Below are 25,443 nucleotides of genomic sequence, written 5' to 3' on the forward strand. Positions count from 1 at the left end.
ATTGTATATCTGTGCCAATAAATCAGATGTTTTCCAAAAACATACTGACAATGTGTTACAAAAACAATTTAATATAACAAGCTTTGAAAATCAATATCAGCATATAATGTTTTTCATTTTTACTAAAGATTCCTGCAAATAAATATATTGAGCACTGTCAAAGAAAGTTTTCACTACCCTAGGAAAGAAATAAGAGGTATAGAAAATAAAACTGTCTCTTTAACTTCTGTTAAATTCATAAGACATTCATCTATATTGCCAACTGCACTGTCTTTAATATGATGGAGGCTGTTCAAATATAGTAATACTTTTATAATACTAGTACTAGAATTCAAAGTAAGATTGTAATCACAGTATTTCCTTCCATAATTCGTGTTATGTATTGTTAATTCTGGTTTTCAGTTCTATCTTTGTTGGTGAGGTCCATTATAATGTTGATTATCATCCACAAAATAATGATTGGATCTTGGTACTCTTATACTAGGAACTCCATCTAAGGATAACTCTTGTCTGTCCTTTTGAAGATAGAATGATGATTTAATTCCAGTGAAGAATTCAAAAACAAAAAAGTTTAATCCATCGGTTGATGTTTAACGATCTCAAATTAATCACGACAGAAAATGACACATCAATGACAACAAATACAGAAAGAAATAAAATTTTCAACAAGAATTTGATAAGTCCTGAAAGTTGAATATCTTATCTCAATAAATACCACTTAAAGAACACTTTTTTCCCATCAACTCAGAGAGATCACTCATGATATGGAATGATTCTCACAAGGTGTTTATGGATTGGTTTAACACTGGTTGTCATCTACTGACCTGCATCTTAGCTTGGTGCTGGGTCAGTTCAGAAAGGTCATCCTCATCACTTTCATCCATACCATATTTGGTAAAATGTTTAACCTGAAAAAATAGAAATTGACATGTAAATTGATGAAAAACTCCTAAATTAAAGTGGAGTGCAATACTTAATTGATAGGTTAAGCATTCATCATGATAGAGAGGGGGTAGGAGGGGTCCTGATCCTGAAATTCCGGGCTTAAAAACATGAAATCCTGAAATCCATATAAAGGTCCTATCACCCCTCATGATAGGAAAAAGATATTTTGTGAAATACATTTTTTGTGTAATCATCTGTAACAAGAGATTGTTAAAATGAAAGAAGCAAACCAATTTTGTTATTAATTTTTATTTGTAGCCTGGCATTTTTCAATATTACAAGGACCATAACTCCTGAACGGTAACAGTGACAAACATCATTATCGACCCTGACCTCCATTTTCTCATCAGTAACAATATCTTATTATTTGAATGGCTTTGGTTAACGGTTGATGGGTAAATGCACAGACACTGTTTGTCAGCAGAGGACCTGCCATACACCCAAAAATCAATAACTTATTTAACTTTGGAAATCCGTGTAAACATCGGTAATAGTTCTGATACTTCTGTTAAAAAATCAATATATTGAAAGTTTAAATTAATCTCATTCCTCCAGTTTTCATTAGGAAATTTCTGTTTATTGTTGAAAATTCATTTAAATCTCACCTCAAAAACCCATGATCCGGTTTCTGGTCTGTAGTCTGTAAACCTGCCACCTATCCTTGCTGTTATCCCTTCTATTTTCTCATGGTAATTCATGGCTTTCAATCTTTCAGGATCCTGTTTAAAAGAACATCAATTTTATAACATTAAGAGAACTGTTCAATCATAATTAAGTAATACAGTGATCCTTCAAATGGTTTTATTGTCAAATGTAAAGAAATGTATTTTTTTTTTATTTTACTATTTGGCTATTCTTAATCAAACCAAGATCTTGTAATGAATCTTTTCCAGAGATTTGAATGTCGTCTGCTGGTTAACCAAAGATAATGACAGAAACTTGATACAGAAACTGTGCAACAGAATTTGAACCCTTTCAATTTTGTTCTTGTTGTTATCGCAGAAACAAACAATACATGAGTTTGGTAACTGATATTGAACCAAATTGGGGCTAAATGGTGTTTTTTTTTTATTCATGCTATTTGAATATTTTAAGGTAAGTGATTGTGGTGTATTAATCATTGATCCTTTGATGTGCTATATATATGTTACAGCAATTTACTATTAATCTGTTGATTGAAAAATTGGTTAAATCAAATTATATATTGATTGGTGTTTTTAACAACACTTTTAATGTGCTATTTCATGGCAGTCAGTAATCTTCATTTCAGTACGACAATCCTAGTCAATTTAGATTGGAGTTGAGGGCACATGCCACATGCAATATTTGAACTTGACAGTGTTACATTATAGAAACTGACATGACAAATGTCAACCAGTGAATTCTGTGGAGTTATTTACCTGAATGGGTTCTCTCAGTCCAGAGTTATCTCCCTGTAGTGTTAGGTACTACCTTAAATGATTCTGTTGAGTTATTTACCTGAATGGGTTTTCTTGTTGTCTTGTCTACCGGCCAGACACAGTCCAGTGTTATCTCTGCCTTCCTGTTCAGACCGTCGCCTTGATCAGGTTTGTTATCATCATCAGGATAAACTATCACCTCTTTCCTCCTGATATGTACTGCAAAAAAAACACATAAATAACTAATTCATGTATAGAATGAAATTGTGTTTACATTCCTATATAAGTTGAAACAATATTTTGCCTGTTTTTGATTTACAGAAGTGTTTTGAAGTTTCTTTTGAATTAAATGTCTTTCCTTTGAACATTGCTTTTAATTTTGCTATGAATACCTTAAAATAGTTGTTCTTCCTTTGCCTAACTGATTCTATTATATTTTGTTTGTTCTTTGCTTGGTTGGTTTTTTTTTGTAGAGTCTGCATGTCTGATTTCATTCTGAGTTCACAATACATCCATTATAACTCATCAACGATACCAGGCTAATAATTTGGTACGTCAGACACACTTCAACATTAAACTAGTCAGAAGAGCTTAAATCCAAAACAGTTGGAAGGTCAAATCAGATAGGAAGCTGAAGAACATTCAGGTAAGCTTACCAATCTCGTCTAGATTGAGTCCAGCTACATTGACGACTCCTGGGAAGTACACACTACCATATCCTTCTCTACCAATGGTGAATCCATCAACAAAACAATCACCATTCTCATTCACCATCTCTGCTAACTCCTCCATGCTTGGGAGTGTGTAATACTCAGGTCTAGTCAGGACAATACCCGCAGCATGTGGAGGGGTGGGTGTCTTCTGCAAAAAATAAAAATTTGTAAGGGTTCCGCGGAACCCAGTGTCTCGCCTACTTGTGCTGTAAATCGCAGGCTCAACAAAAAGGATGAAAAAAATCAATAAAAAAATATTCCTCTTGAATCAAGAGTCTTGATACTATCTTATGATTGTAAGAAGCTTCTGTCCAATTTTGGTTAAAATCTAGGATAGTTAATTAATCTAATAAATGTTTTGAAAACTTTAACTGCAGACTGAATGTAATATTAACTGGAAGAATATCAGTTAGAAGTAGAATACAGAAAAAATGGAGTTATCTTTTTACAAAATTTACTTCTGGATACTATCTTATGATCATAAATAAGCTTCTGTCCAAGTTTGGTAAAAACCCAGGATAGTTTAAGAAAGTTATTAAAATTTTAAAAACTTTAACCACAGAGTGAATGTAATATTTCCATGCAGAAAAACTAAGTCCATTTAAAAGTAAATTACGGAAAAAATGGGTTTATTTTTTACAAAATTTACTTCTGGATACTATCTTATGATCATTGTTGTGAACATTATTTCTAAACAACGTTGCACAGTTTCCCGGATTTTGCAAGCTGATGACGTTGATGAGTACTTTTGTTTTGGAGACGTTAGACACGGGGTGTGGTGAAGTAAGGACACGAAAAGAAAGGATTTTATAGTATGCTGTATTGAAGTGGTTTATAGAATATAGAGCTCCAGTGATTTAATACATCGGTCTGGCTTGTTATTATTCGTATATATTCAAATGAGCAATCCTTGGACATACTCTTAACTTTTCCGTCAGAAGAACTGTTCCATAGCATAGCATATATTTACGGACTTTATTCAGATTACTATTAAGTATTCAGGAACTGTGACATTTTATACCGATTTGTGATCATAATTTTATATGTGTTAATTAAATCATCATTTTCTACAACTTTCTCCGTTATCTCAAATATTTGTAGCTGAACGTTATAATTCTATTTTTGATATTTGTTTATGAAAAGAATCCACCGCTCGGACATTCCTCTTTTCATAACAATCATAAACAAGCTTCTGTCCAAGTTTGGTACAAACGTAGGATAGTTTAAGAAATTTATTAAAATTCTAAAAACTTTAACCACAGAGTGAATGTTATGTTTCCCCGCAGAAAAAAACTAAGTCCATTTAAGAGTAAAATACGGAAAAAATGGAATTTTATTTTTTCAAAATTTACTTCTGGATACTATCTTATTATTATAAACAAGCCTCTGTCCAAGTTTGGTAGACATCCAGGATAGTTAAAGAAAGTTATTTAAAATTTCAAAAACTTTAACCACAGAGTGAATATTTGGGGACGCCGCAGACGACGGAATGTAGGATCGCTTAGTCTCGCTTTTTCGACTAAAGTCGAAGGCTCGACAAAAATAAAATAAATAAATGTGAATATTCTTTAATAATGTGTAGAATATGAATCAAACAATATTGATAACAGTTATTTAAACACAGCCTAGTATTCATTCAAAAGCAATGATTCTCATTTTACTTTTTTTTAAAAGCCATAAACAAAGAACACAGAAATTGATCCAAAATGCCATATATGCTCATAAAAGACCAAATTTTCTATGGTTGTCTCATTTGAATAAAATGTGTTCTTGATAATACATAAAGCAGCCAAGGTATTAATTAAAATTCAATAAATAATTGAATCCACAATTCATGTTTTTTTAAATCTTCAGTGTTAACTTCTGCCATATAATAACTTACTGGTCTTCTTTCTAGACTTTCATCTCTCTGTGTAATATCTAAATCTGTTTCATCAGCTGACCGTGAAGACAACTTTCCTCCTCCTTTGTTCTGTTCATTTAACATGGCTATTGTGTCATCTAAGTTCTGACTAGGTACTTTCTGGAATCTCAGATTACTCTCTGGTTCTGGAATGTCCTTACTAACACTTCTTTCAATTGGCCTGAATATAAATAAGAAATATGTATAAACAAAAGACTACATTCAGTGGTGTAAAGCTTAAAAAAGTACCGACGTGGATACTAAAATTAAAGAACTAAATAAAATAAAACTGAAGAGTTCTTGTTCCAGAGATCCTGTACTAGTAATGTCCATGTACACACATCTTATAACCAGATGCTCCGCAGGGCGTAGCTTTATACGACCGCAGAGGTTGAACCCTGAACGGTTGGGGCAAGTATGGACATAACATTCAAGCTGGATTCAGCTCTAAATTTGGATTGTGATTAAATAGTTGACACAGCATAGGTTTCTGACACAGAATAAATGTGTTATAATGAAATTAAATTTTTGTTTTCTCTTAGAGCAATTCACTATGCTGTTGAATATTATTCCTCTCAAAAAAATGTTTTGAAGAAATTTTCTTTTTATTTATGAAATTTCAAATGAGAAAATTGAACCCATTTTTTTAATCACATCCGCCTTTCCCTTATTCCAAAACTAATCTCAATTAAAATTTCTAATGGAGTTTGCAACAATTACTACTCATTTAAATACATTATAAAATATTAAGATGTAAAAATACTGCTTGTTATCACTGAATGGTAAAGATTATTTTAATTTATCAGTTGGTAGTAAAAAGTGAATATACATTGTATATATAACAAAGATTAAAGTTGATTCTGGACAAAGAAAGATAACTCCAAATAAAAAAAATTCTTACAATTAGATATTTCTTGCTTACTATTCTGGACAAAGAAAGATAACTCTAATTAAAAACAAAATTGCTATTTCACAATATTTTGCAATAAGATATTTCTTGCCATTGTGCAATACTGTGCAATTGAAAAGACTTGCTATTGCACAAAACTTAATATAATAATTTTAGATCCTGATTTGGACCAACTTGAAAACTGGGCCCATAATCAAAAATCTAAGTACATGTTTGGATTCAGCATATCAAAGAACCCCAAGATTTCATTTTTTGTTAAAATCAAACTAAGTTTAATTTTGGACCCTTTGGACTTTGATGTAGACCAATTTGAAAACAAGACCAAAAATGAGGAATCTACATACACAGTTAGATTTGGCATATCAAAGAACCCCATTTATTCAATTTTTGATGAAATCGTACAAAGTTTAATTTTGGACCCCGATTTGGACCAACTTGAAAACTGGGCCGATAATCAAGAATCTAAGTACATTTTTAGATTCAGCATATCAAAGAACCCAACCGATTAATTTTTTGTCAAAATCAAACGAAGTTTAATTTTGGACCCTTTGGACCTTAATGTAGACCAATTTGAAAACGGGACCAAAAGTTAAAAATCTACATACACAGTTAGATTCGGCATATCAAAGAACCCCAATTATTCAATTTTGATGAAATCAAACAAAGTTTAATTTTGGACCTTTTGGGCCCCTTATTCCTAAACTGTTGGGACCAAAACTCCCAAAATCATTACCAACCTTCCTTTTGATGGTCATAAACCTTGTGTTTAAATTTCATAAGATTTCTATTTACTTATACTAAAGTTATGGTGCGAAAACCAAGAAAATGTTTATTTGGGTCCCTTTTTGGCCCCTAATTCCTAAACTGTTGGGACCTAAACTCCCAAAATCAATACCAACCTTCCTTTTGTGGTCATAAACATTGTGTTTAAATTCCATTATTTTCTATTTACTTAAACTAAAGTTATTGTGCGAAAACCAAGAATAATGCTTATTTGGGCCCTTTTTTGGCCCCTAATTCCTACACTGTTGAAACCAAAACTCCCAAAATCAATCCCAATCTTTCTTTTGTGGTCATAAACCTTGTGTCAAAATTTCATAGATTTCTATTAACTTAAACTAAAGTTATAGTGCGAAAACCAAGAAAATGCTTATTTGGGCCCTTTTTGGCCCCTAATTCCTAAAATGTTGGGACCAAAACTCCCAAAATCAATACCAACCTTCCTTTTGTGGTCATAAACCTTGTGATAAAATTTTATAGATTTATATTCACTTTTACTAAAGTTAGAGTGCGAAAACTAAAAGTATTCGGACAACGACGACGACGACGCAGCCAACGTGATAGCAATATACGACGAAATTTTTTTCAAAATTTGCGGTCGTATGAAAAGTCAAGAAATCTTGTATCTAAGATTATCTTATTTGACATCTTTTTTTCTTCATTTTGTAAAAATGTTGACTCCATTTTAAGGGTTACCCACCAAACATTTTATTTTGGAACAATGTACTCCCCAGAAAGGTTGGTGCTTTGATGAGATTTTATAATGTACCATTGAACTGCTGCCAATTGATGAAGGAAAGCTTTTCATTCTATAACATAATGTTACTTACATGCTGTGAGAAGTATTCTGAAGAAAGCTAGGATCTGTATCATTGAGTGATTGTTCATTATGTAAATCTTCGATTACTGATGAGGCACGACTTGGGGAATTAGATTCTGTTCCAGTTTTCCTTAGAACAAGTTTCTTTATGCTCTTCTTTGGCATGAATGATTCATTACCAAAACTAAAGTCTTCATCTTCTAGTCCTTCAAATATCTGGGACTGAAATAAAAATTTCATTTTGAAAAGAACAATATGGGTAAATTGAACAGAATAAGTGTATAATAGATCATATCTTATACAACAAAAGCTCAAGACTATTGTCAATCTGAAAGAAACATTCAAACAGATCTGAAAATCTCTCACACAGTACAACTAAAACATTTACACTTCCAGACCACCTATCAAATCTTTCATTTATCAATAATAAGCTAAGTAATACATGTATGTTGTTACAAAAGCTAAGTAATACATGTATGTTGTTACAAAAGCTAAGTAATACATGTATGTTGTTACAAAAGCTAAGGAATACATGTATGTGGTTACAAAAAGTACCATGATAAGAGGATGTAAAATGATTTCCAAATATTGCAAGTCAGGAAGTGACCGCCAAGCTGCTCTGAAAAATGCTTGCATGGTACATATCAAAGTATATAGTTCCTAGACCAAATATTAAATCAGAATTTATTACAGAAGCTGAAAAATAGGTAATTTACCTATCCACAGACAAATGGCTGCACTGGTCAATTGGTGATTTTCTTCTTTAATCAAAATTAAAAAGTATCCTTTTTTTTTAAATGTACTGAAGATGCTCCACCCTAACTTACAAAATACCCATTTCATATAACTGTATCATAAATAGTAGTTATATAAATACCTTGGACCCATTAAGTACATTATGCAATGACTTTGGTTTAACTCTGGCTGTTGGTCTTGGACTAACTTTGGTTTAACTCTGGCTGTTGGTCTTGGACTAACTTTGGTTTAACTCAGGCTTACCTTGGACCCATTAAGTACATTATGTAATGACTTTGGTTTAAATCTGGCTGTTGGTCTTGGACTAACTTTGGTTTAACTCAGGCTGTTGGTCTTGGACTAACTTTGGTTTAACTCTGGCTTACCTTGGAACCATTAAGTACATTATGTAATGACTTTGGTTTAACTCTGGCTGTTGGTCTTGGACTAACTTTGGTTTAACTCAGGCTGTTGGTCTTGGACTAACTTTGGTTTAACTCAGGCTGTTGGTCTTGGACTAACTTTGGTTTAACTCAGGCTGTTGGTCTTGGACTAACCTTGGTTTAACTCTGGCTTACCTTGGAACCATTGAGTACATTATGTAATGACTTTGGTTTAACTCTGGCTGTTGGTCTTGGACTAACTTTGGTTTAACTCAGGCTGTTGGTCTTGGACTAACTTTGGTTTAACTCAGGCTGTTGGTCTTGGACTAACTTTGGTTTAACTCAGGCTGACCTTGGAACCATTAAGTACATTATGTAATGACTTTGGTTTAACTCTGGCTGTTGGTCTTGGACTAACTTTGGTTTAACTCAGGCTGTTGGTCTTGGACTAACTTTGGTTTAACTCTGGCTTACCTTGGAACCATTAAGTACATTATGTAATGACTTTGGTTTAACTCTGGCTTACCTTGGACCCATTAAGTACATTATATAATGACTTTGGTTTAACTCTGGCTGTTGGTCTTGGACTAACTTTGGTTTAACTCTGGCTGTTGGTCTTGGACTAACTTTGGTTTAACTCTGGCTTACCTTGGAACCATTGAGTACATTATGTAATGACTTTGGTTTAACTCTGGCTGTTGGTCTTGGACTAACTTTGGTTTAACTCAGGCTTACCTTGGACCCATTAAGTACATTATGTAATGACTTTGGTTTAAATCTAGCTGTTGGTCTTGGACTAACTTTGGTTTAACTCAGGCTGTTGGTCTTGGACTAACTTTGGTTTAACTCTGGCTTACCTTGGAACCATTAAGTACATTATGTAATGACTTTGGTTTAACTCTGGCTTACCTTGGACCCATTAAGTACATTATATAATGACTTTGGTTTAACTCTGGCTGTTGGTCTTGGACTAACTTTGGTTTAACTCTGGCTGTTGGTCTTGGATTAACTTTGGTTTAACTCTGGCTTACCTTGGAACCATTGAGTACATTATGTAATGACTTTGGTTTAAATCTGGCTGTTGGTCTTGGACTAACTTTGGTTTAACTCTGGCTTACCTTGGAACCATTAAGTGCATTATGTAATGACTTTGGTCTAACTCTGGCTGTTGGTCTTGGACTAACTTTGGTTTAACTCTGGCTTACCTTGGAACCATTGAGTACGTTGTGTAATGACTTTGGTTTAACTCTGGCTGTTGGTCTTGGACTAACTTTGGTTTAACTCTGGCTTACCTTGGAACCATTGAGTACATTATGTAATGACTTTGGTTTAACTCAGGCTGTTGGTCTTGGACTAACTTTGGTTTAACTCTGGCTTACCTTGGAACCATTAAGTACATTATGTAATGACTTTGGTTTAACTCTGGCTGTTGGTCTTGGACTAACTTTGGTTTAACTCTGGCTTACCTTGGAACCATTAAGTACGTTATGTAATGAATTTGGTTTAACTCTGGCTGTTGGTCTTGGACTAACTTTGGTTTAACTCTGGCTTACCTTGGAACCATTGAGTACATTATGTAATAACTTTGGTTTAACTCAGACTTACCTTGGAACCATTAAGTACATTATGTAATGACTTTGGTTTAACTCTGGCTGTTGGTCTTGGACTAACTTTGGTTTAACTCTGGCTTACCTTGGAACCATTAAGTACATTATGTAATGAATTTGGTTTAACTCTTGCTGTTGGTCTTGGACTAACTTTGGTTTAACTCTGGCTTACCTTGGAACCATTGAGTACATTATGTAATAACTTTGGTTTAACTCTGGCTTACCTTGGAACCATTGAGTACATTATGTAATGACTTTGGTTTAACTCAGACTTACCTTGGAACCATTGAGTACGTTGTGTAATGACTTTGGTTTAACTCTGGCTGTTGGTCTTGGACTAACTTTGAACTGACTCTGGCTTACCTTGGACCCATTGAGTACATTATGTAATGACTTTGGTTTAACTCAGACTTACCTTGGAACCATTGAGTACGTTGTGTAATGACTTTGGTTTAACTCAGACTTACCTTGGAACCATTGAGTACGTTGTGTAATGACTTTGGTTTAACTCTGGCTGTTGGTCTTGGACTAACTTTGAACTGACTCTGGCTTACCTTGGACCCATTGAGTACATTATGTAATGACTTTGGTTTAACTCTGGCTTACCTTGGAACCATTGAGTACATTATGTAATGACTTTGGTTTAACTCAGACTTACCTTGGAACCATTGAGTACGTTGTGTAATGACTTTGGTTTAACTCTGGCTTACCTTGGAACCATTGAGTACATTATGTAATGACTTTGGTTTAACTCAGACTTACCTTGGAACCATTGAGTACGTTGTGTAATGACTTTGGTTTAACTCAGACTTACCTTGGAACCATTGAGTACATTATGTAATGACTTTGGTTTAACTCTGGCTTACCTTGGAACCATTGAGTACGTTGTGTAATGACTTTGGTTTAACTCTGGCTTACCTTGGAACCATTGAGTACATTATGTAATGACTTTGGTTTAACTCTGGCTGTTGGTCTTGGACTAACTTTGGTTTAACTCTGGCTTACCTTGGAACCATTGAGTACATTGTGTAATGACTTTGGTTTAACTCTGGCTGTTGGTCTTGGACTAACTTTGGTTTAACTCTGGCTTACCTTGGAACCATTGAGTACGTTGTGTAATGACTTTGGTTTAACTCTGGCTGTTGGTCTTGGACTAACTTTGGTTTAACTCTGGCTTACCTTGGAACCATTGAGTACGTTGTGTAATGACTTTGGTTTAACTCAGACTTACCTTGGAACCATTGAGTACATTATGTAATGACTTTGGTTTAACTCTGGCTTACCTTGGAACCATTGAGTACGTTATGTAATGACTTTGGTTTAACTCTGGCTGTTGGTCTTGGACTAACTTTGGTTTAACTCTGGCTTACCTTGGAACCATTGAGTACGTTGTGTAATGACTTTGGTTTAACTCTGGCTTACCTTGGAACCATTGAGTACATTATGTAATGACTTTGGTTTAACTCTGGCTGTTGGTCTTGGACTAACTTTGGTTTAACTCTGGCTTACCTTGGAACCATTGAGTACATTGTGTAATGACTTTGGTTTAACTCTGGCTGTTGGTCTTGGACTAACTTTGGTTTAACTCTGGCTTACCTTGGAACCATTGAGTACGTTGTGTAATGACTTTGGTTTAACTCTGGCTGTTGGTCTTGGACTAACTTTGGTTTAACTCTGGCTTACCTTGGAACCATTGAGTACGTTGTGTAATGACTTTGGTTTAACTCAGACTTACCTTGGAACCATTGAGTACATTATGTAATGACTTTGGTTTAACTCTGGCTTACCTTGGAACCATTGAGTACGTTATGTAATGACTTTGGTTTAACTCTGGCTGTTGGTCTTGGACTAACTTTGGTTTAACTCAGACTTACCTTGGAACCATTGAGTACATTATGTAATGACTTTGGTTTAACTCTGGCTGTTGGTCTTGGACTAACTTTGGTTTAACTCTGGCTTACCTTGGAACCATTGAGTACATTATGTAATGACTTTGGTTTAACTCTGGCTGTTGGTCTTGGACTAACTTTGGTTTAACTCTGGCTTACCTTGGAACCATTGAGTACGTTGTGTAATGACTTTGGTTTAACTCTAGCTGTTGGTCTTGGACTAACTTTGGTTTAACTCAGGCTTACCTTGGACCCATTAAGTACATTATGTAATGACTTTGGTTTAACTCTGGCTGTTGGTCTTGGACTAACTTTGGTTTAACTCTGGCTTACCTTGGACCCATTAAGTACATTATGTAATGACTTTGGTTTAACTCTGGCTTACCTTGGACCCATTAAGTACATTATGTAATGACTTTGGTTTAACTCTGGCTTACCTTGGAACCATTAAGTACGTTGTGTAATGACTTTGGTTTAACTCTGGCTTACCTTGGAACCATTGAGTACATTATGTAATGACTTTGGTTTATCTCTGGCTTACCTTGGAACCATTGAGTACATTATGTAATGACTTTGGTTTAACTCTGGCTTACCTTGGAACCATTAAGTACATTATGTAATGACTTTGGTTTAACTCTGGCTTACCTTGGAACCATTAAGTACGTTGTGTAATGACTTTGGTTTAACTCTGGCTTACCTTGGAACCATTGAGTACATTATGTAATGACTTTGGTTTAACTCTGGCTGTTGGTCTTGGACTAACTTTAAACTGACTGGTCAATACAGCTTTCTGTGCTATTGGATTTGTTGGCTTTAACAGATCTTCTCTCTTAGTTTCAGTCTAGAAAATATAACATGCAACATCAATGTGAATTTGTTCACAAAGGTAACACGACTCCAAAAGCTGTTTCAAGAAATTCTGAACTAAGTGACAGTGAGAGGATTGAAGAAATTAATTATTTCAATCATTTGAAATTTTAGCCTGGGAACAAGATGATTATACCCAATTATGACACAAGCTTCTTATTTTTAAAATATTGTCTTTGTGGATTTCGTGGTTCAATTGAAACATGAAATTAAGCGTTCAACAAATGACAAATTTTCTGTAGACTTGTATACCAACTTCGGCAAAACTATGAAATTAAATATCCAAAAACATGTAAGTTTTCCTTCATCTACAAAAACTTGTACCCATGAAAAATTTAATAATTCCAAAATAGTATGTCCATACCTGTTTGAGGTTCCAGAAAAGAGGAGAATCCCCATAGGGTGAGTGATTCAATGCTAGTAACTGTTGTTGTATCTGTTGTGGAGTTGGTCCTGAATTCTGAGGATTGGCTGCACTGTAAAATATAATTAACCACATTTATTGTCAATGCTTGACAAGAGGAAGAAGTTGATATTTTCTATCCAAAAAAAATGGCACTGTCTCAGACTTATCTTTTGAAAGTTTTCAATATTTTAGTTTATATTTTATTTTCGTAAGTGAACAATAACAGATTGTGATAAGTTATTTACATCCTATTTTGTATTTTAGAAGTTAATGAAAACATGACTGACATATGTACACAAATAATTGTCAGATGTTTTCTATCCTGCAACAGAATTTTTTCCAGAGTTTCCTTTACTTATTTCTAATGTTTAGCTATGTATTCCTTGTCTTTTAAACCTGTCTTGTTTTTGACATTATTTATTGTGACATCAATATCTATGTAACTTGAAATTTTATTGTTTTTTAAGCATCAAATTCATATGTTTTGTAACACACACAAAAAAACAAAACAAACTAAAACAATATTGTTGTATTTTCTAAAACTTGTTAACTTTCTTATTTTAATTCATTATTATCAACTGACACCATACTTAAAGGAGACTATATTTAAGAGAAAGACTACAAATTTCATGAACTACCATTTAACATTAAAGACATTTTAGATCATTAGATATCTATTTAGTGGTAAGTTTTGTGAGATAGATGAGTGGTGTTATGTGATGACCAAATGTTTATTTAGTGATGTGTGCAGGCTCTCACCAGTATATCTACATATGATCACAGCAGAAATTTTAAATATATTCACTCCCTATATTGAAGATTGATAGTTGATTGTTTCAGGTCCAGTGTCTAATCTTATTTCTAGTAGTCTTGTTTAATTACGACTTCTTTTGTAATTTACAATTGGTTCTATTAGGGAATATTTTCTACAATTTTTCATCAAAGTGTCAAATAGTAATTCTATATAGATTATCTACTTTATGTGGATTAAATCTGGTGGTAATTCAAAGCAATGAGCTGTAAAGCTATTATTTAGCATAGCAAATTTGTTAAAAAACATGAATGTGTCCATAGTACACGGATGCCCCACTCGCCCTATCATTTTCCATGTTCAGTGGACTGTGAAATTGGAATCAAAACTTTAATTTGGAATTAAAATAAGAAAGATCATATCATAGGGAACATGTGTACTAAGTTTCAAGTTGATGTAACTTCAACTTCATCAAAAACTACCTTGACCAAAAATTTTAACTAAAACTTTAACATGTTTAACCTGAACTTCACACTATCATTTTCTATGTTCAGTGAACAGTGAAATCAGGGTCAAACCTTTAATTTGGCATTAAAATTAGAAAGATCATATTATGGGAATCATTTGTTTTAAGTTTCAAGTTGATTGGACTTCAACTTCATCAAAAACTACCTTCACCAAAAACTTTAACCTGAAGCAGGACGAATGGACGGACCAACAGACCAGAAAACATAATGCCCCTATTCTATCGTAGGTGGGGCATAAAAATAAGAAGATGTGGTATGATTGCCAACCAGTCAACTATCTATCCAAGTTCAAATGAAGATGATGTATGTTATACCATGTTTATCATTTGGAGAAGTGATCACAATATTTTTACAACATCATTAAACAATATAAAGTAAAGGAAGATAAACTGAAATCCCAATGACAATGCATAAAAGTATTTTGTGCAATCTTGAAGACCTCACTTGAAAACTTAGAGATGAATAACAGCAATAAAGGCTGTTCCATTTGTTATATGAGTGAAGGTAATTTAATAATTATTGTGTGATGAATTTATTCTAAAAGTTTGGTTAAATGTTTAGTTTAAGGGGGGAAAATGTGTATTTTACGTCAATGAACCTTGTATTATTTTAATTGTTAAGGCTAACTGCGTCAGAAATTGTAAGTAAGATATTTTGTTGAAATGGGAAGTTTGAATAGTAAAAATAAAAACTAGCTGTCTTCAATATCAAAACACAAATCACACCAAACACAACTTACAACTCAAACATTTGTTTTTTCCTCCTACAAAGCATGTTAACTATCTTAACAAAAAACATTTCAATTTAATAACCTCCCTTTCTTTGATTGCAATTTTACCAGTGTTCTCCCCAGAGTCTTTAAGCAATTTAGTATCATGGTAATGTGATGCTATATTTCTGAATGTGATGCTATCTGAATGGATTTTCTAATAGATTGTGTTATTGATGTGATGCTATAAATTTTGAAACAAGATGGTATTTCAAATTTCTTTGATTAGCAGGATGCTATATGAAATATCTGGGGAGAACACTGTACACCTTACATTTCTGAAAAGACAATTCTAAAATTTGTTTTTCTCAAAGTAGATTACAAAAAAATTGAAGTATTCATGTGTGAACACAACTGGCACTCGTATCTTGTGTGTATCCTAACAATTGCTTTATTTATCTCACTCCTGATGTAAATAATTATACTTAAGTGTGCAGTGATATTAAAAGAAGATTTAGGCATGAGAAAATTTCTGTTTTGTTTTACAATCAAATATATCTTATTTCTCTCCAAAGCTAACCAATGATTAGAGAGAAAGATATTGATAGAAAAAACAAAACTGTTTGGATCCATTTTCTGCGACAATTGATCGGTCAAAAGAATAATAAACTTAAATACTTGACATCTTAACTTGTTTATCTGCAAGAATTAGATGAAGGCAGCAAATTTTTTCTTGAAAATACACATTCTAAATGCAGTTTTTTATTTATTCCGTTTGTTTAAGAGAAACTAAGACAAATTATGAACATAAAATGAAGGGAAATAACTCACGTTGACAACATGGTGCTGGCTCCTCCCAGATTTAATGAGGGCTGTGCTGTATTGAAGCCTCCTCCAAAACCTACAACCAGAACATTGTATACATCATTTCTTAAATCTAAACATTGGGTTAATGATCTTTTTTTATCAAATTAATTGGTCCAATAACAATATGTGTTAAGGTTTGACAACAAAGTACAATAACTAATAAATTATTTATAAATTTTACCATTGCATCATGCCTCCACTAAAGACAATTTAATTTTCAATCTTTAACACAAAGTTTAATTAGTTTTTAAATATTCAAAATTTAACTGTTGAGAACTAGTTGAAAAACATATCATAATGCAGGAAGTGTTGGAATCTGTTTCTCTACTTATAATATGTAGACAAACTTTTTTTTGTTTTTCAATGATCTGCAGAAAGATGAAATTTTTCAATTTGAGGTCATCAGATAGGGTGCCCTTTTTCAGAATGTCACAATAAAATAATTAGAGCACGGAAGAAAATTTGATGTTTCAATTTAATTTTGACCAATGAGGAACTGATAAGTTGGAAAACTAATTAAAAATTAAAAAAAAACATTTGTTTATACATATAATTTTTCTATAATATATCAATTCAGCCCACGCCTCTATTTATACCTGTAAAGGTACTGGCTCCTGTACTAGCACCAAAACCAAATCCAGCAGGTTTAGCTGTGTTCCCTCCAAACAGGCCACCAGGAGTTGCACCTAGACTGAAACTAGGAGCTGATGTTGTAGTACCAAATCCAACAGGTTTAGCCCCAAATAAACTGCTCCCTGTACTGGTACCTGTAACATTGTTAAGAATGTTATTATGAAAACTATGCTACATTCATACATCATTTTATGAAAATAAAACAATTTCTGGATACTTTTTTTAATCTTAAACTAAAAAATACTTGGTTTTTTTTTAGATTCTGTAAATGAATGATGTACTTTTCATAAATTACTCTAATGATTGAATGTTGTTTGCTTAATGTCTAGTGGCAAATATTTCATACATTTTTAGTACAAAACTACTTATGTCAAAGTTTTTACCAAATAATTCATCTGCCACTTTTGCAAATGATTTTATTTGACGTAATTTTATGTGAAAGTTTTAAATATAAACTATCATAGTTTCCTCAAGACCATACTAGCAAATTGTGTCAAAGAGGAGCTGAAACTTCATTACCTGAAATTTTCAAAATAAATTATCATCTGTTCATTTCCCTACCATGAATTGGTAAGATATTTTGATTGTACTCACATGTATCATTGGACAAGGACCAATCAGCCAGAGGACAATATTCTTGGATTAATTGATTTCCAACAAAACAAGAAATACCATGTTTTTAATTGAATAAATCTTATCTATACTTACCAAAAGCAGGTGCTTGTGAAGTGGCACCAAAGAGTCCAGTCCCTGCAGGTTTATTAAACAGATTTGTCTGACCAAACCCTGTTGTTGATGTCACAGGTGTAGCCCCAAATGCTGGCTTGTTAGTACCAAATAAACCTCCCTACAAATAGAACATGAAGGTTACATGTCATTTCTAATAGATTGTTTGAATAAATAATAATCATAAGTGTTATTTAATCAAAAAGAATATAAAAGAATTGGGGTAACTTTTCTATGGGTATATCTTGCATATAAGTATGAACAGAGTTTCCTAATTATAAATGTTTCATTGCAGAAGGGACATACAACTTAGTATTCAACTTTATATTTTATTGTGAGCACGGATAAATTTACTCTGCAATAATGCTGTATTAATATTATCAATTCTTTTTAAAATCATAATACTAACGGTGGAGGTACTAGCACCAAATCCTCCCGCCCCTCCACCAAAACCAGTGGATGCTCCAAAACCTGCAGTCCCTGTACTACCAAATAATGAAGACTGTGTTGTAGCTGCCTGGGTACTTCCAAATAGAGGCTGAAAACAAAGCAAGTTTATAAGATATTATACATTAAAAACTTTGTAAATCATTTAAATAAACCGTTGACAAAGAGATATGTAGATTTGACATTAAAATGTAAATGTTCAACAAATCATTCTGAGGGGGCAGAGTGGAATTATCTAAATGGAAATGGGATGTGCAAATGCTAATTCAACTTCATTCTAATGTAGTTGCACTATCTAGGCGTAAATAAATAGTAGATTATGAAGGGTTCTGGATAGTTCAATTATTTGTGGAGCATTAAATGAAACCCTGTAATATAATATCCCATTTAATAACAACGTATGTAAACCAATTCTTTAAAAACATGTTTTATATCAATCAGATAAATTCTGACCAAATGTGGCTGTGTACTTAAATATTATCCATCAGACATTCCAGTTAGGCAAGAGTTTCATTGGTGGTAGAAAAAAGACCAAATTTGATCAAATTTATTTTCTTATTCACTGTTAGGCAGGGTTTGGTCATGTTTATACATGTAGCTTCTGTTGATATTGACCAATAATGTTTATGAAACATATTTAATTTCAATGACTGAAATAAAGTTTGTGCAAAAGATATCCAGGTCCACAGTTGATGATCTTATAATAAACACACCTTATTTTGATTTCCAAACAAAGAATTATTAGTACCAGTACTGCCACCAAATCCAAATCCTGCAGTGCTTGTTGTAGCAGTTCCAAACAATGGTTTGTTAGCTTGACCAAATAAAGCTCCTGCAGAACTCTGTGGCTGGGCTCCAAATAATGTTGATCCAGTTGAAGCTGGCTGCTGTTGTTGCTGCTGCTGCTGTTGTTGACCAAATGCTGAAAGTGCAAAAAAAATATAAATCAAATAAATATCAAGGTTGACAACAAATGAAAGTTTTTAATGATCGTGACTGGCGATACAGACATTGCACGGTTGATTCAAGGTTGGGTTGAAACCTACCTGATTTCATTTTAAAGCTGATATTTAAGATTTGCATTTCACTGTCCTTTAAGAATTTTGCATTACTAAGTTGAGACAATTTTTTATTTGAAACAAATTTTAATAGTAAACCATGCATTCAAATTAAGTTTTTTTAAAGAGTTGTACTGCAATTTTAAGGGAAACTATATAATAAATAATATGCTTTCTACATTCATCCCTTACTATTTGATATGGTCACTTACAGATGAAGTTGTCTTGTCACTAAATATTGTGTATTAAGGTTGCCAATAAGAGTGTACATCTAATAACTTAATTCATGTTTAACCCTTCATTCCCTCAATATTTAACAAGAGCATCCCAGAATGATTGAGTGTTACTGAATAGCAGCTTGTTGTCTGTATTTCATGATTTATCTCAAGGTGATAACTCTAACTAGATGTGATCCATGCAGTATTAAGATTACTTACGACTTGCAGTCATTCCAAAGTTAAATCCTGTACTTTGTTGTTGGGTAGCTGTTGGCTGTGTTCCAAATAACCCTCCACTTCCTGGCTGTTTACCCTTTCGGTTAGCAGCATAATCTTCCATTCTTAATTCCTAAACATGAGAGAAAATCATTGGCATATACTTTTTAAATATATATAAGTAGTATCTTCAACACTATTTTAACCATACATTTATAATTTATAATAATAAAACATGCAGATCAAGTTTATATGCTGTGCTTGCAAACTTTGTTTGGTAGTAGTTAGCCCAGACATTGTAATTAAGATTAACAGTAAAATTCAATGGGTAGGCAGAGTAACAGTGTGGCTTTTAATGTTTTGTGTCTTACTGACATACTCCATTTCTCATGTTTTCTGAGTAAAAAATTACAACTTAATATTAAATGATGACTTTTCATGTGGTATTACTTCATTGCTGTGACACACTGATGCCTTATGGGTAAAGTTTAAGTCTGACTAAATGTTAAATTACCTCTAAACTTTTCAATTGGTACTCCTTCATAGCTGTGATGCACTGGTGTCTGGTGTTGATATTTGTTGTTTGTCCATTTTTCACCATTGTATCTGAACTGGATGGAGCATTAAATTTCAGTGTTGTTCCACTGGCAACATTTCCACCAAAGCCTGAAAAATGTCAAAGGCAACTCTTTAATCAATTTCCAAATTACATTAGCTCTATTTAATTGAAAACACAAATGTGTCCATTGTAGATGGACATCACATTCCCACAATCATTATGTTCAGTGGTCGATGAGATTTGAATAAAACTCTAATATGGCATTACAATTAGAAAGATCATATCATATCTATAGAACATGTGTACCGAATTCCAAGTTCAGTGGATTTAAACGTCATCAAAAACAACCTTGACCAAAAACTTTCACCTGAATCGGACAAACAAACTAATGGTCACACAGACCTAAGACATACTGTGGATTCATTTATTTTCGTGGGTATCAATTTTTCGCGGACTGCTGAAAACTTGCATATTTGTTGATCTGATTTCGTTGTTTTGACAATCTTTGTATACAACACCTATTGAAAATATGTATTTCGTTGAACATATGATTTCGTGGTTTGCCTGTACCCACGAAAATTAGTATCGAACAAATAATAATGAATCCACAGTAATGCCCTTAGGCTAGGGGGTGCATAAAAAAGTAAACACTCATTAAATAGAACAGCTTTTTTTCTTTCCAAAAACATGAGAAATCAAAATCATCATTCAGAATATAATGTAACAGGGTTAGTTCTAAACTCATGGAATTGATTTAACATACAAATTATGTCAACTTAAACCCAATCAACTTTGGACAATAGTCTAAACCTTACCCTTCTCTGGCCACCAGGTCCAAAAACTTTTAATATTATTACCTGCACTTGTGCCAGCTTGTCCAAACAAAGATGGTGTCTGTTGTTGTTGTTGTGTTTGACCAAATATTCCGCCAGCTGGTGTACCAGTACTTGCTCCAAAGCTAGCTAATAAATATCAATAACTCATTTTATAAACACTTTCTCTCATATATTCAACAATTCTTACCTTTATTTAGAGATTTCAAACAAATTCAATGTTCAAATTTACCTTATTTGTTCTACTTTGCCAAATAACATTAATGATTAAGTTATCATAGTTATATGATATATATAAAGTTTACAATTTGTAAGTTATATCTGTGTATGGTGAACTATGTTCTTCCAAGCTGAAAGCATGTTTGTAGTCAAGAGTCAATGTAAAAGTAACAATTGTAAACTGATTTCATGTAAGTTTATATCTTTATGAACACTTCTTCAAATCAACTGTTCCTTATTTCTTTATAGTTCAGTTTTATATAATACATTCTGAAGTTCTAAATTTTATTTTCATCAAGCTTATCAATACATATATACATGTTGTATAAGTACCAAACAGGACCTTAGCCAGGAATTTCTAAAGGGGAGAGGGGTCATTTGGACTCATAACCTCGACTTTAATAGTCACAATTTGAACAGAACGTTGACTTTAACAGTGCTTATTTGGTTTCAAACAGGGGGGCATCCAAAAAACCCCACCTGGCTACGAGTATGCCAAACTATTTCCTTATGATCATATATATAGGTTTATCATGTACTTGTAGAAAATAATGGTATAATTGTACCCAATGATAAAATTAATTTGTACATATATTTAATAATTTAATTTAAAGAATTGCTTCAGCTGTGTGAAATGACTTTTGTTATCAACTGCTTCCGGTTATTATCGCATGCTTTGCTGTAACTTTATCCCATGACATTTCGATGTCATTCGGCAAATTCCAGAAAATACACCTCAATGGTAATACATAGATGCCAACCCCCTTTTGACACAATCAGTAACAAACTATCAAATTTTCCGTATTTTTGAAAAGTTTTCAGTAATCATTCATAAACGTGCATTTACCAATAAAAGTTACTGACAAGTGGTTGCAAAGTGATGTGCACGAAATTTGTCGTTTAACATGTTGTCTGTAGTATGTATTCCATTCATTTATTGTTCAGATGTTCTCGACTCGTACATTTTGTTTTGTCAAGGAGAAGTAAAGAAAGGGGGAAAGCTACTTCATAAATGCAAGTTTGCCTCTTCGGAAGTCAGTTAGTTACTCAACAATAGGCTGACAACTCCCGAGAAACCGGAAGCATTACATTTGCGTTTTCTAAATACCGGACCAGGACGGAAAAGTAATGATAAAAATCCGTGTTTTACAAAATTGAACGGCGATGATTGGTAATCCGTAACTATTCGACTTTGACCGTAATAGCGTAGTTTTTATCGCAAAATCGGGAAAACTACGCAAAAATCGTAATGGTTGGCATCTATGGTAATATGCTTATGTATAAAACATAACAAAGCTTGGAAACAAAACAAAATTGGAATCAGAAAAAAAATATTATCAAAAAATGCTAACAAATTTTACAACAAATGCATTTTTCAAAGTTTTAAAAATAGTTTTGTCCATGTTTATTCAGTTAATCCATATCAACTTTCACAAACCTCCAAATCCTGTTGGTTTGGCACCAAATCCTGTGTTTGTAGCTGGCGTAGAGAACAGCCCTCCTGCACTTTGTTGTTGCTGTCCAAACAACCCCCCACCAGAACTACTTGCTGTTGGTGTCGCTCCAAATGCTGTAATGTTAGACACAACAGTCAGTTAGTTGTTATTTTGTAAGCTGACATTTGAAAGCTGTGTACATCACAGTAATTATTTCCAATAAATATGATTTAAACAATAAACAAAGTCTGATATACAGAAAATAAATGACACACACTGAAGCAGATGAAGAACAAGGTTTTGATAGATGATCTTATTGTTGTGGTTCTTCAGGCCTCAAATTTTACGTTTGCTTGTTTGTTAATTGAACCATGAATTTTATATAGCTGTTGTAAATAATATTGTAACAGATCATGCAGGTTTTTGTCCTCCTTTTGGTACCTGTTCAATGATCTTTTAAGGACATTCATAATGTTTTCATTGTCTATCCAGCAAACTTGACTTTTAATCTTTGTAGACACTCAGGTATACCTACTGTTATAATCATTACATGCTGTCTCAAGCTAGGTCTTTGTATTGGAACCAAAATGTATGTTCAAACCTATGAGCTGACGATTCAATTAATGTCAAAATACAACCAGTAAAAATAAAATTTCTACAGGTTACAATAAAGTGACAACATTCATGCATTAGTAATGAGTGATAAAACTGATATTCCATGAATTACTATAATGATAAAATTGAAATTACATGAACATAATGAAATTCAATGAACTGGCAATTAAATATCAATGTATGATAAAAATGATATTCCATGAATTTGAATGAACTGATAACTTCCAAGCTTTAAATAGTGTTGTAAGATAAAACTGATATTCCCTGAGTTACCACTACCTGACAACTTCCATGCATTTGAAAAAATTAAATGTATGATAAACAAGAATGTGTCCTTTGTACAGGGATGTCCAACTCGCACTATCATTTTCTATGTTCAGTGAACCATTAACTTTAAGCAGAACAGACGAAGGAACTGATGCACAGACCAAAAAACATAACATTGCTCTACTATGGGGCATAAAAAGATATTCCATGACTTTCAAGTGTGATTGAACTGATATTCCACAAGTTACAATGAACCAACAACATTCGTGCATTTGTAATCAATGCATGATAAAACTGATATTCCCTGAGTTACAATGAACTGGCAACTTTCAAGCATTTAATAGTGTTGTAAGATAAAACTTATATTCCCTGAGTTACAATGAAGTGACAACACTCATGCATTAGTAATGGATGATAAAACTGATAAAATGTTGTCTAACAAAATACCAGCACATACTGAAACCTGATGACTGTCCAAAACCTGGATTCTGTGGCTGTGTGGCACCAAACAATCCACCACCAGCAGAACTTGGATTCTGTTGTCCAAACAAACCCCCACCAGGTGTGGCAGCTGGGGTGGCTGCTCCAAAGACACCACCACCACCACCTGGAGTACCAAATGCAGTTCCTGTTGGCTTGGCAGAACCAAATGTTGAGTTTCCTGCACCAAATCCAGCTGTTTGTCCAAAGTTATCTGAAAATATAATTATACTGTAAGTTTTTTGGTAATTTTAATTCTGAAAATAAATACAATGTAAGCTTTATGAATAAAAGCAGATGACTTCCATGAAACAGAAATTAAATGATATTATTACATTGGTTGCAATGAATTACATTGATTTCCCAGTTAATTAAAAAACTATTATTTCACATGTGAAATAAACATGGTTATTTCACTCTCTGACGTCATACAACAACAGGCGTTATCAAGACTATGATAACGGCGTATCAAAAAGAATTGTGAATGCGTAGAAAAAAAGATATAGTTCCTCACATATTTTACATTAATTTCTTTAAAAAAAGCTATTTGCCAATGTAATAAAAAGAATATCTTATTAAAGAATTCAAATATCAAAAAATATTCAACTCGGGACCAAACAACACTGATAATTAACTCATGCGCTACGCGCATTTGTGAATTAATGTGTTGTTCGGTCACTCATTGAATATTTTTTCTCTTTTTGAGTTCTTCGATTAGTTATTCTATAATTGTGAGTGGATTTTTTCTAATAAATAATCAAGTATTTTTATTTTTATTAACCATCATTGTTAGTCACCAACATTTAACTTCATTATCACATATGATAGCTGTCATGTTATTTGAAAGCTATATTTGGGATGATACCAATTTATAATATTTTACTCACTTGCAGTAGCACCAAAGGCAAATCCTGTTGGTTTTGCTCCAAACATCCTTACTTTACTTTAAAAGCTTCTTTAAATCAACTGAAACAGAAGTAAACTAAAATAATGCTCCTGTTCATTTGGATAAGGCATCTTATTTTAACTAATTTAACAACTGTATTCATCTACAAATTCAGCTTTATAGCTTTATTACCCTTTATTCCTCATACAAGGTTAGCTTCATAAAAGTATCCATAACAAAATTTGGTCTCAGAGATTTTGCTCTAGTCTCTAGATAACAATGCAAGCTTGAGCTTCATGACATGTAACAACATCTCAGTTCTTGATATCTCTGAATTCCATAGAGTTATTTGGTTTTGGCATTTATCAATAAAAAAATGGCATGATAGGAACAATATCAGACAGAACTATGGACAAATTTCCAAAATTCTACCTAGTAAAATTAAAATCTATATACAGATTGATACAAAACAATGTCAAATGTTTAAAAATCCTTATCATTTTAACAATTATTTCATTAGATGCCAATTCCAAATAAACGCTTAAGTTACCAAATTTCGTTAATGGTTCAGTTAATGAATTCGGAGATTTTCAGATCAACAACAGTAGTATAATTTTTTTTAGATATGGCACAAAATG

General features: G+C 33.1%; 1 protein-coding gene across 3 annotated transcripts in view; it reads right to left on the reverse strand.

The window, feature by feature from the left end:
• The window catches only part of LOC134695888 (nuclear pore complex protein Nup98-Nup96-like), a 60,612-nt gene that overhangs the window by 19,706 nt on the left and 15,463 nt on the right, over window positions 1-25,443 (reverse strand). For 2 of the 3 annotated variants that reach the window (XM_063557361.1, XM_063557360.1), the window contains exons 2-20: window positions 24,807-24,885; window positions 23,897-24,133; window positions 22,560-22,691; window positions 20,927-21,031; window positions 20,025-20,176; window positions 19,514-19,643; window positions 18,732-18,940; window positions 17,981-18,109; window positions 17,554-17,692; window positions 16,809-16,979; window positions 16,177-16,246; window positions 13,317-13,428; window positions 12,783-12,926; window positions 7,482-7,693; window positions 4,941-5,142; window positions 3,002-3,206; window positions 2,425-2,564; window positions 1,551-1,664; window positions 825-908 (exon numbers count right to left, since the gene is read on the reverse strand). In XM_063557361.1, the coding sequence (XP_063413431.1) occupies window positions 825-908; window positions 1,551-1,664; window positions 2,425-2,564; window positions 3,002-3,206; window positions 4,941-5,142; window positions 7,482-7,693; window positions 12,783-12,926; window positions 13,317-13,428; window positions 16,177-16,246; window positions 16,809-16,979; window positions 17,554-17,692; window positions 17,981-18,109; window positions 18,732-18,940; window positions 19,514-19,643; window positions 20,025-20,176; window positions 20,927-21,031; window positions 22,560-22,691; window positions 23,897-24,133; window positions 24,807-24,852 (2,733 nt within the window). In that variant the 5' untranslated portion in view covers window positions 24,853-24,885. The remainder of the gene's footprint in view (window positions 1-824; window positions 909-1,550; window positions 1,665-2,424; window positions 2,565-3,001; window positions 3,207-4,940; window positions 5,143-7,481; window positions 7,694-12,782; window positions 12,927-13,316; window positions 13,429-16,176; window positions 16,247-16,808; window positions 16,980-17,553; window positions 17,693-17,980; window positions 18,110-18,731; window positions 18,941-19,513; window positions 19,644-20,024; window positions 20,177-20,926; window positions 21,032-22,559; window positions 22,692-23,896; window positions 24,134-24,806; window positions 24,886-25,443) is intronic. The other variant, XM_063557362.1, reaches the window with a different exon arrangement.

Source organism: Mytilus trossulus, chromosome 14, assembly GCF_036588685.1.
Source record: "Mytilus trossulus isolate FHL-02 chromosome 14, PNRI_Mtr1.1.1.hap1, whole genome shotgun sequence".
NCBI classification, from domain to species: domain Eukaryota; kingdom Metazoa; phylum Mollusca; class Bivalvia; order Mytilida; family Mytilidae; genus Mytilus; species Mytilus trossulus.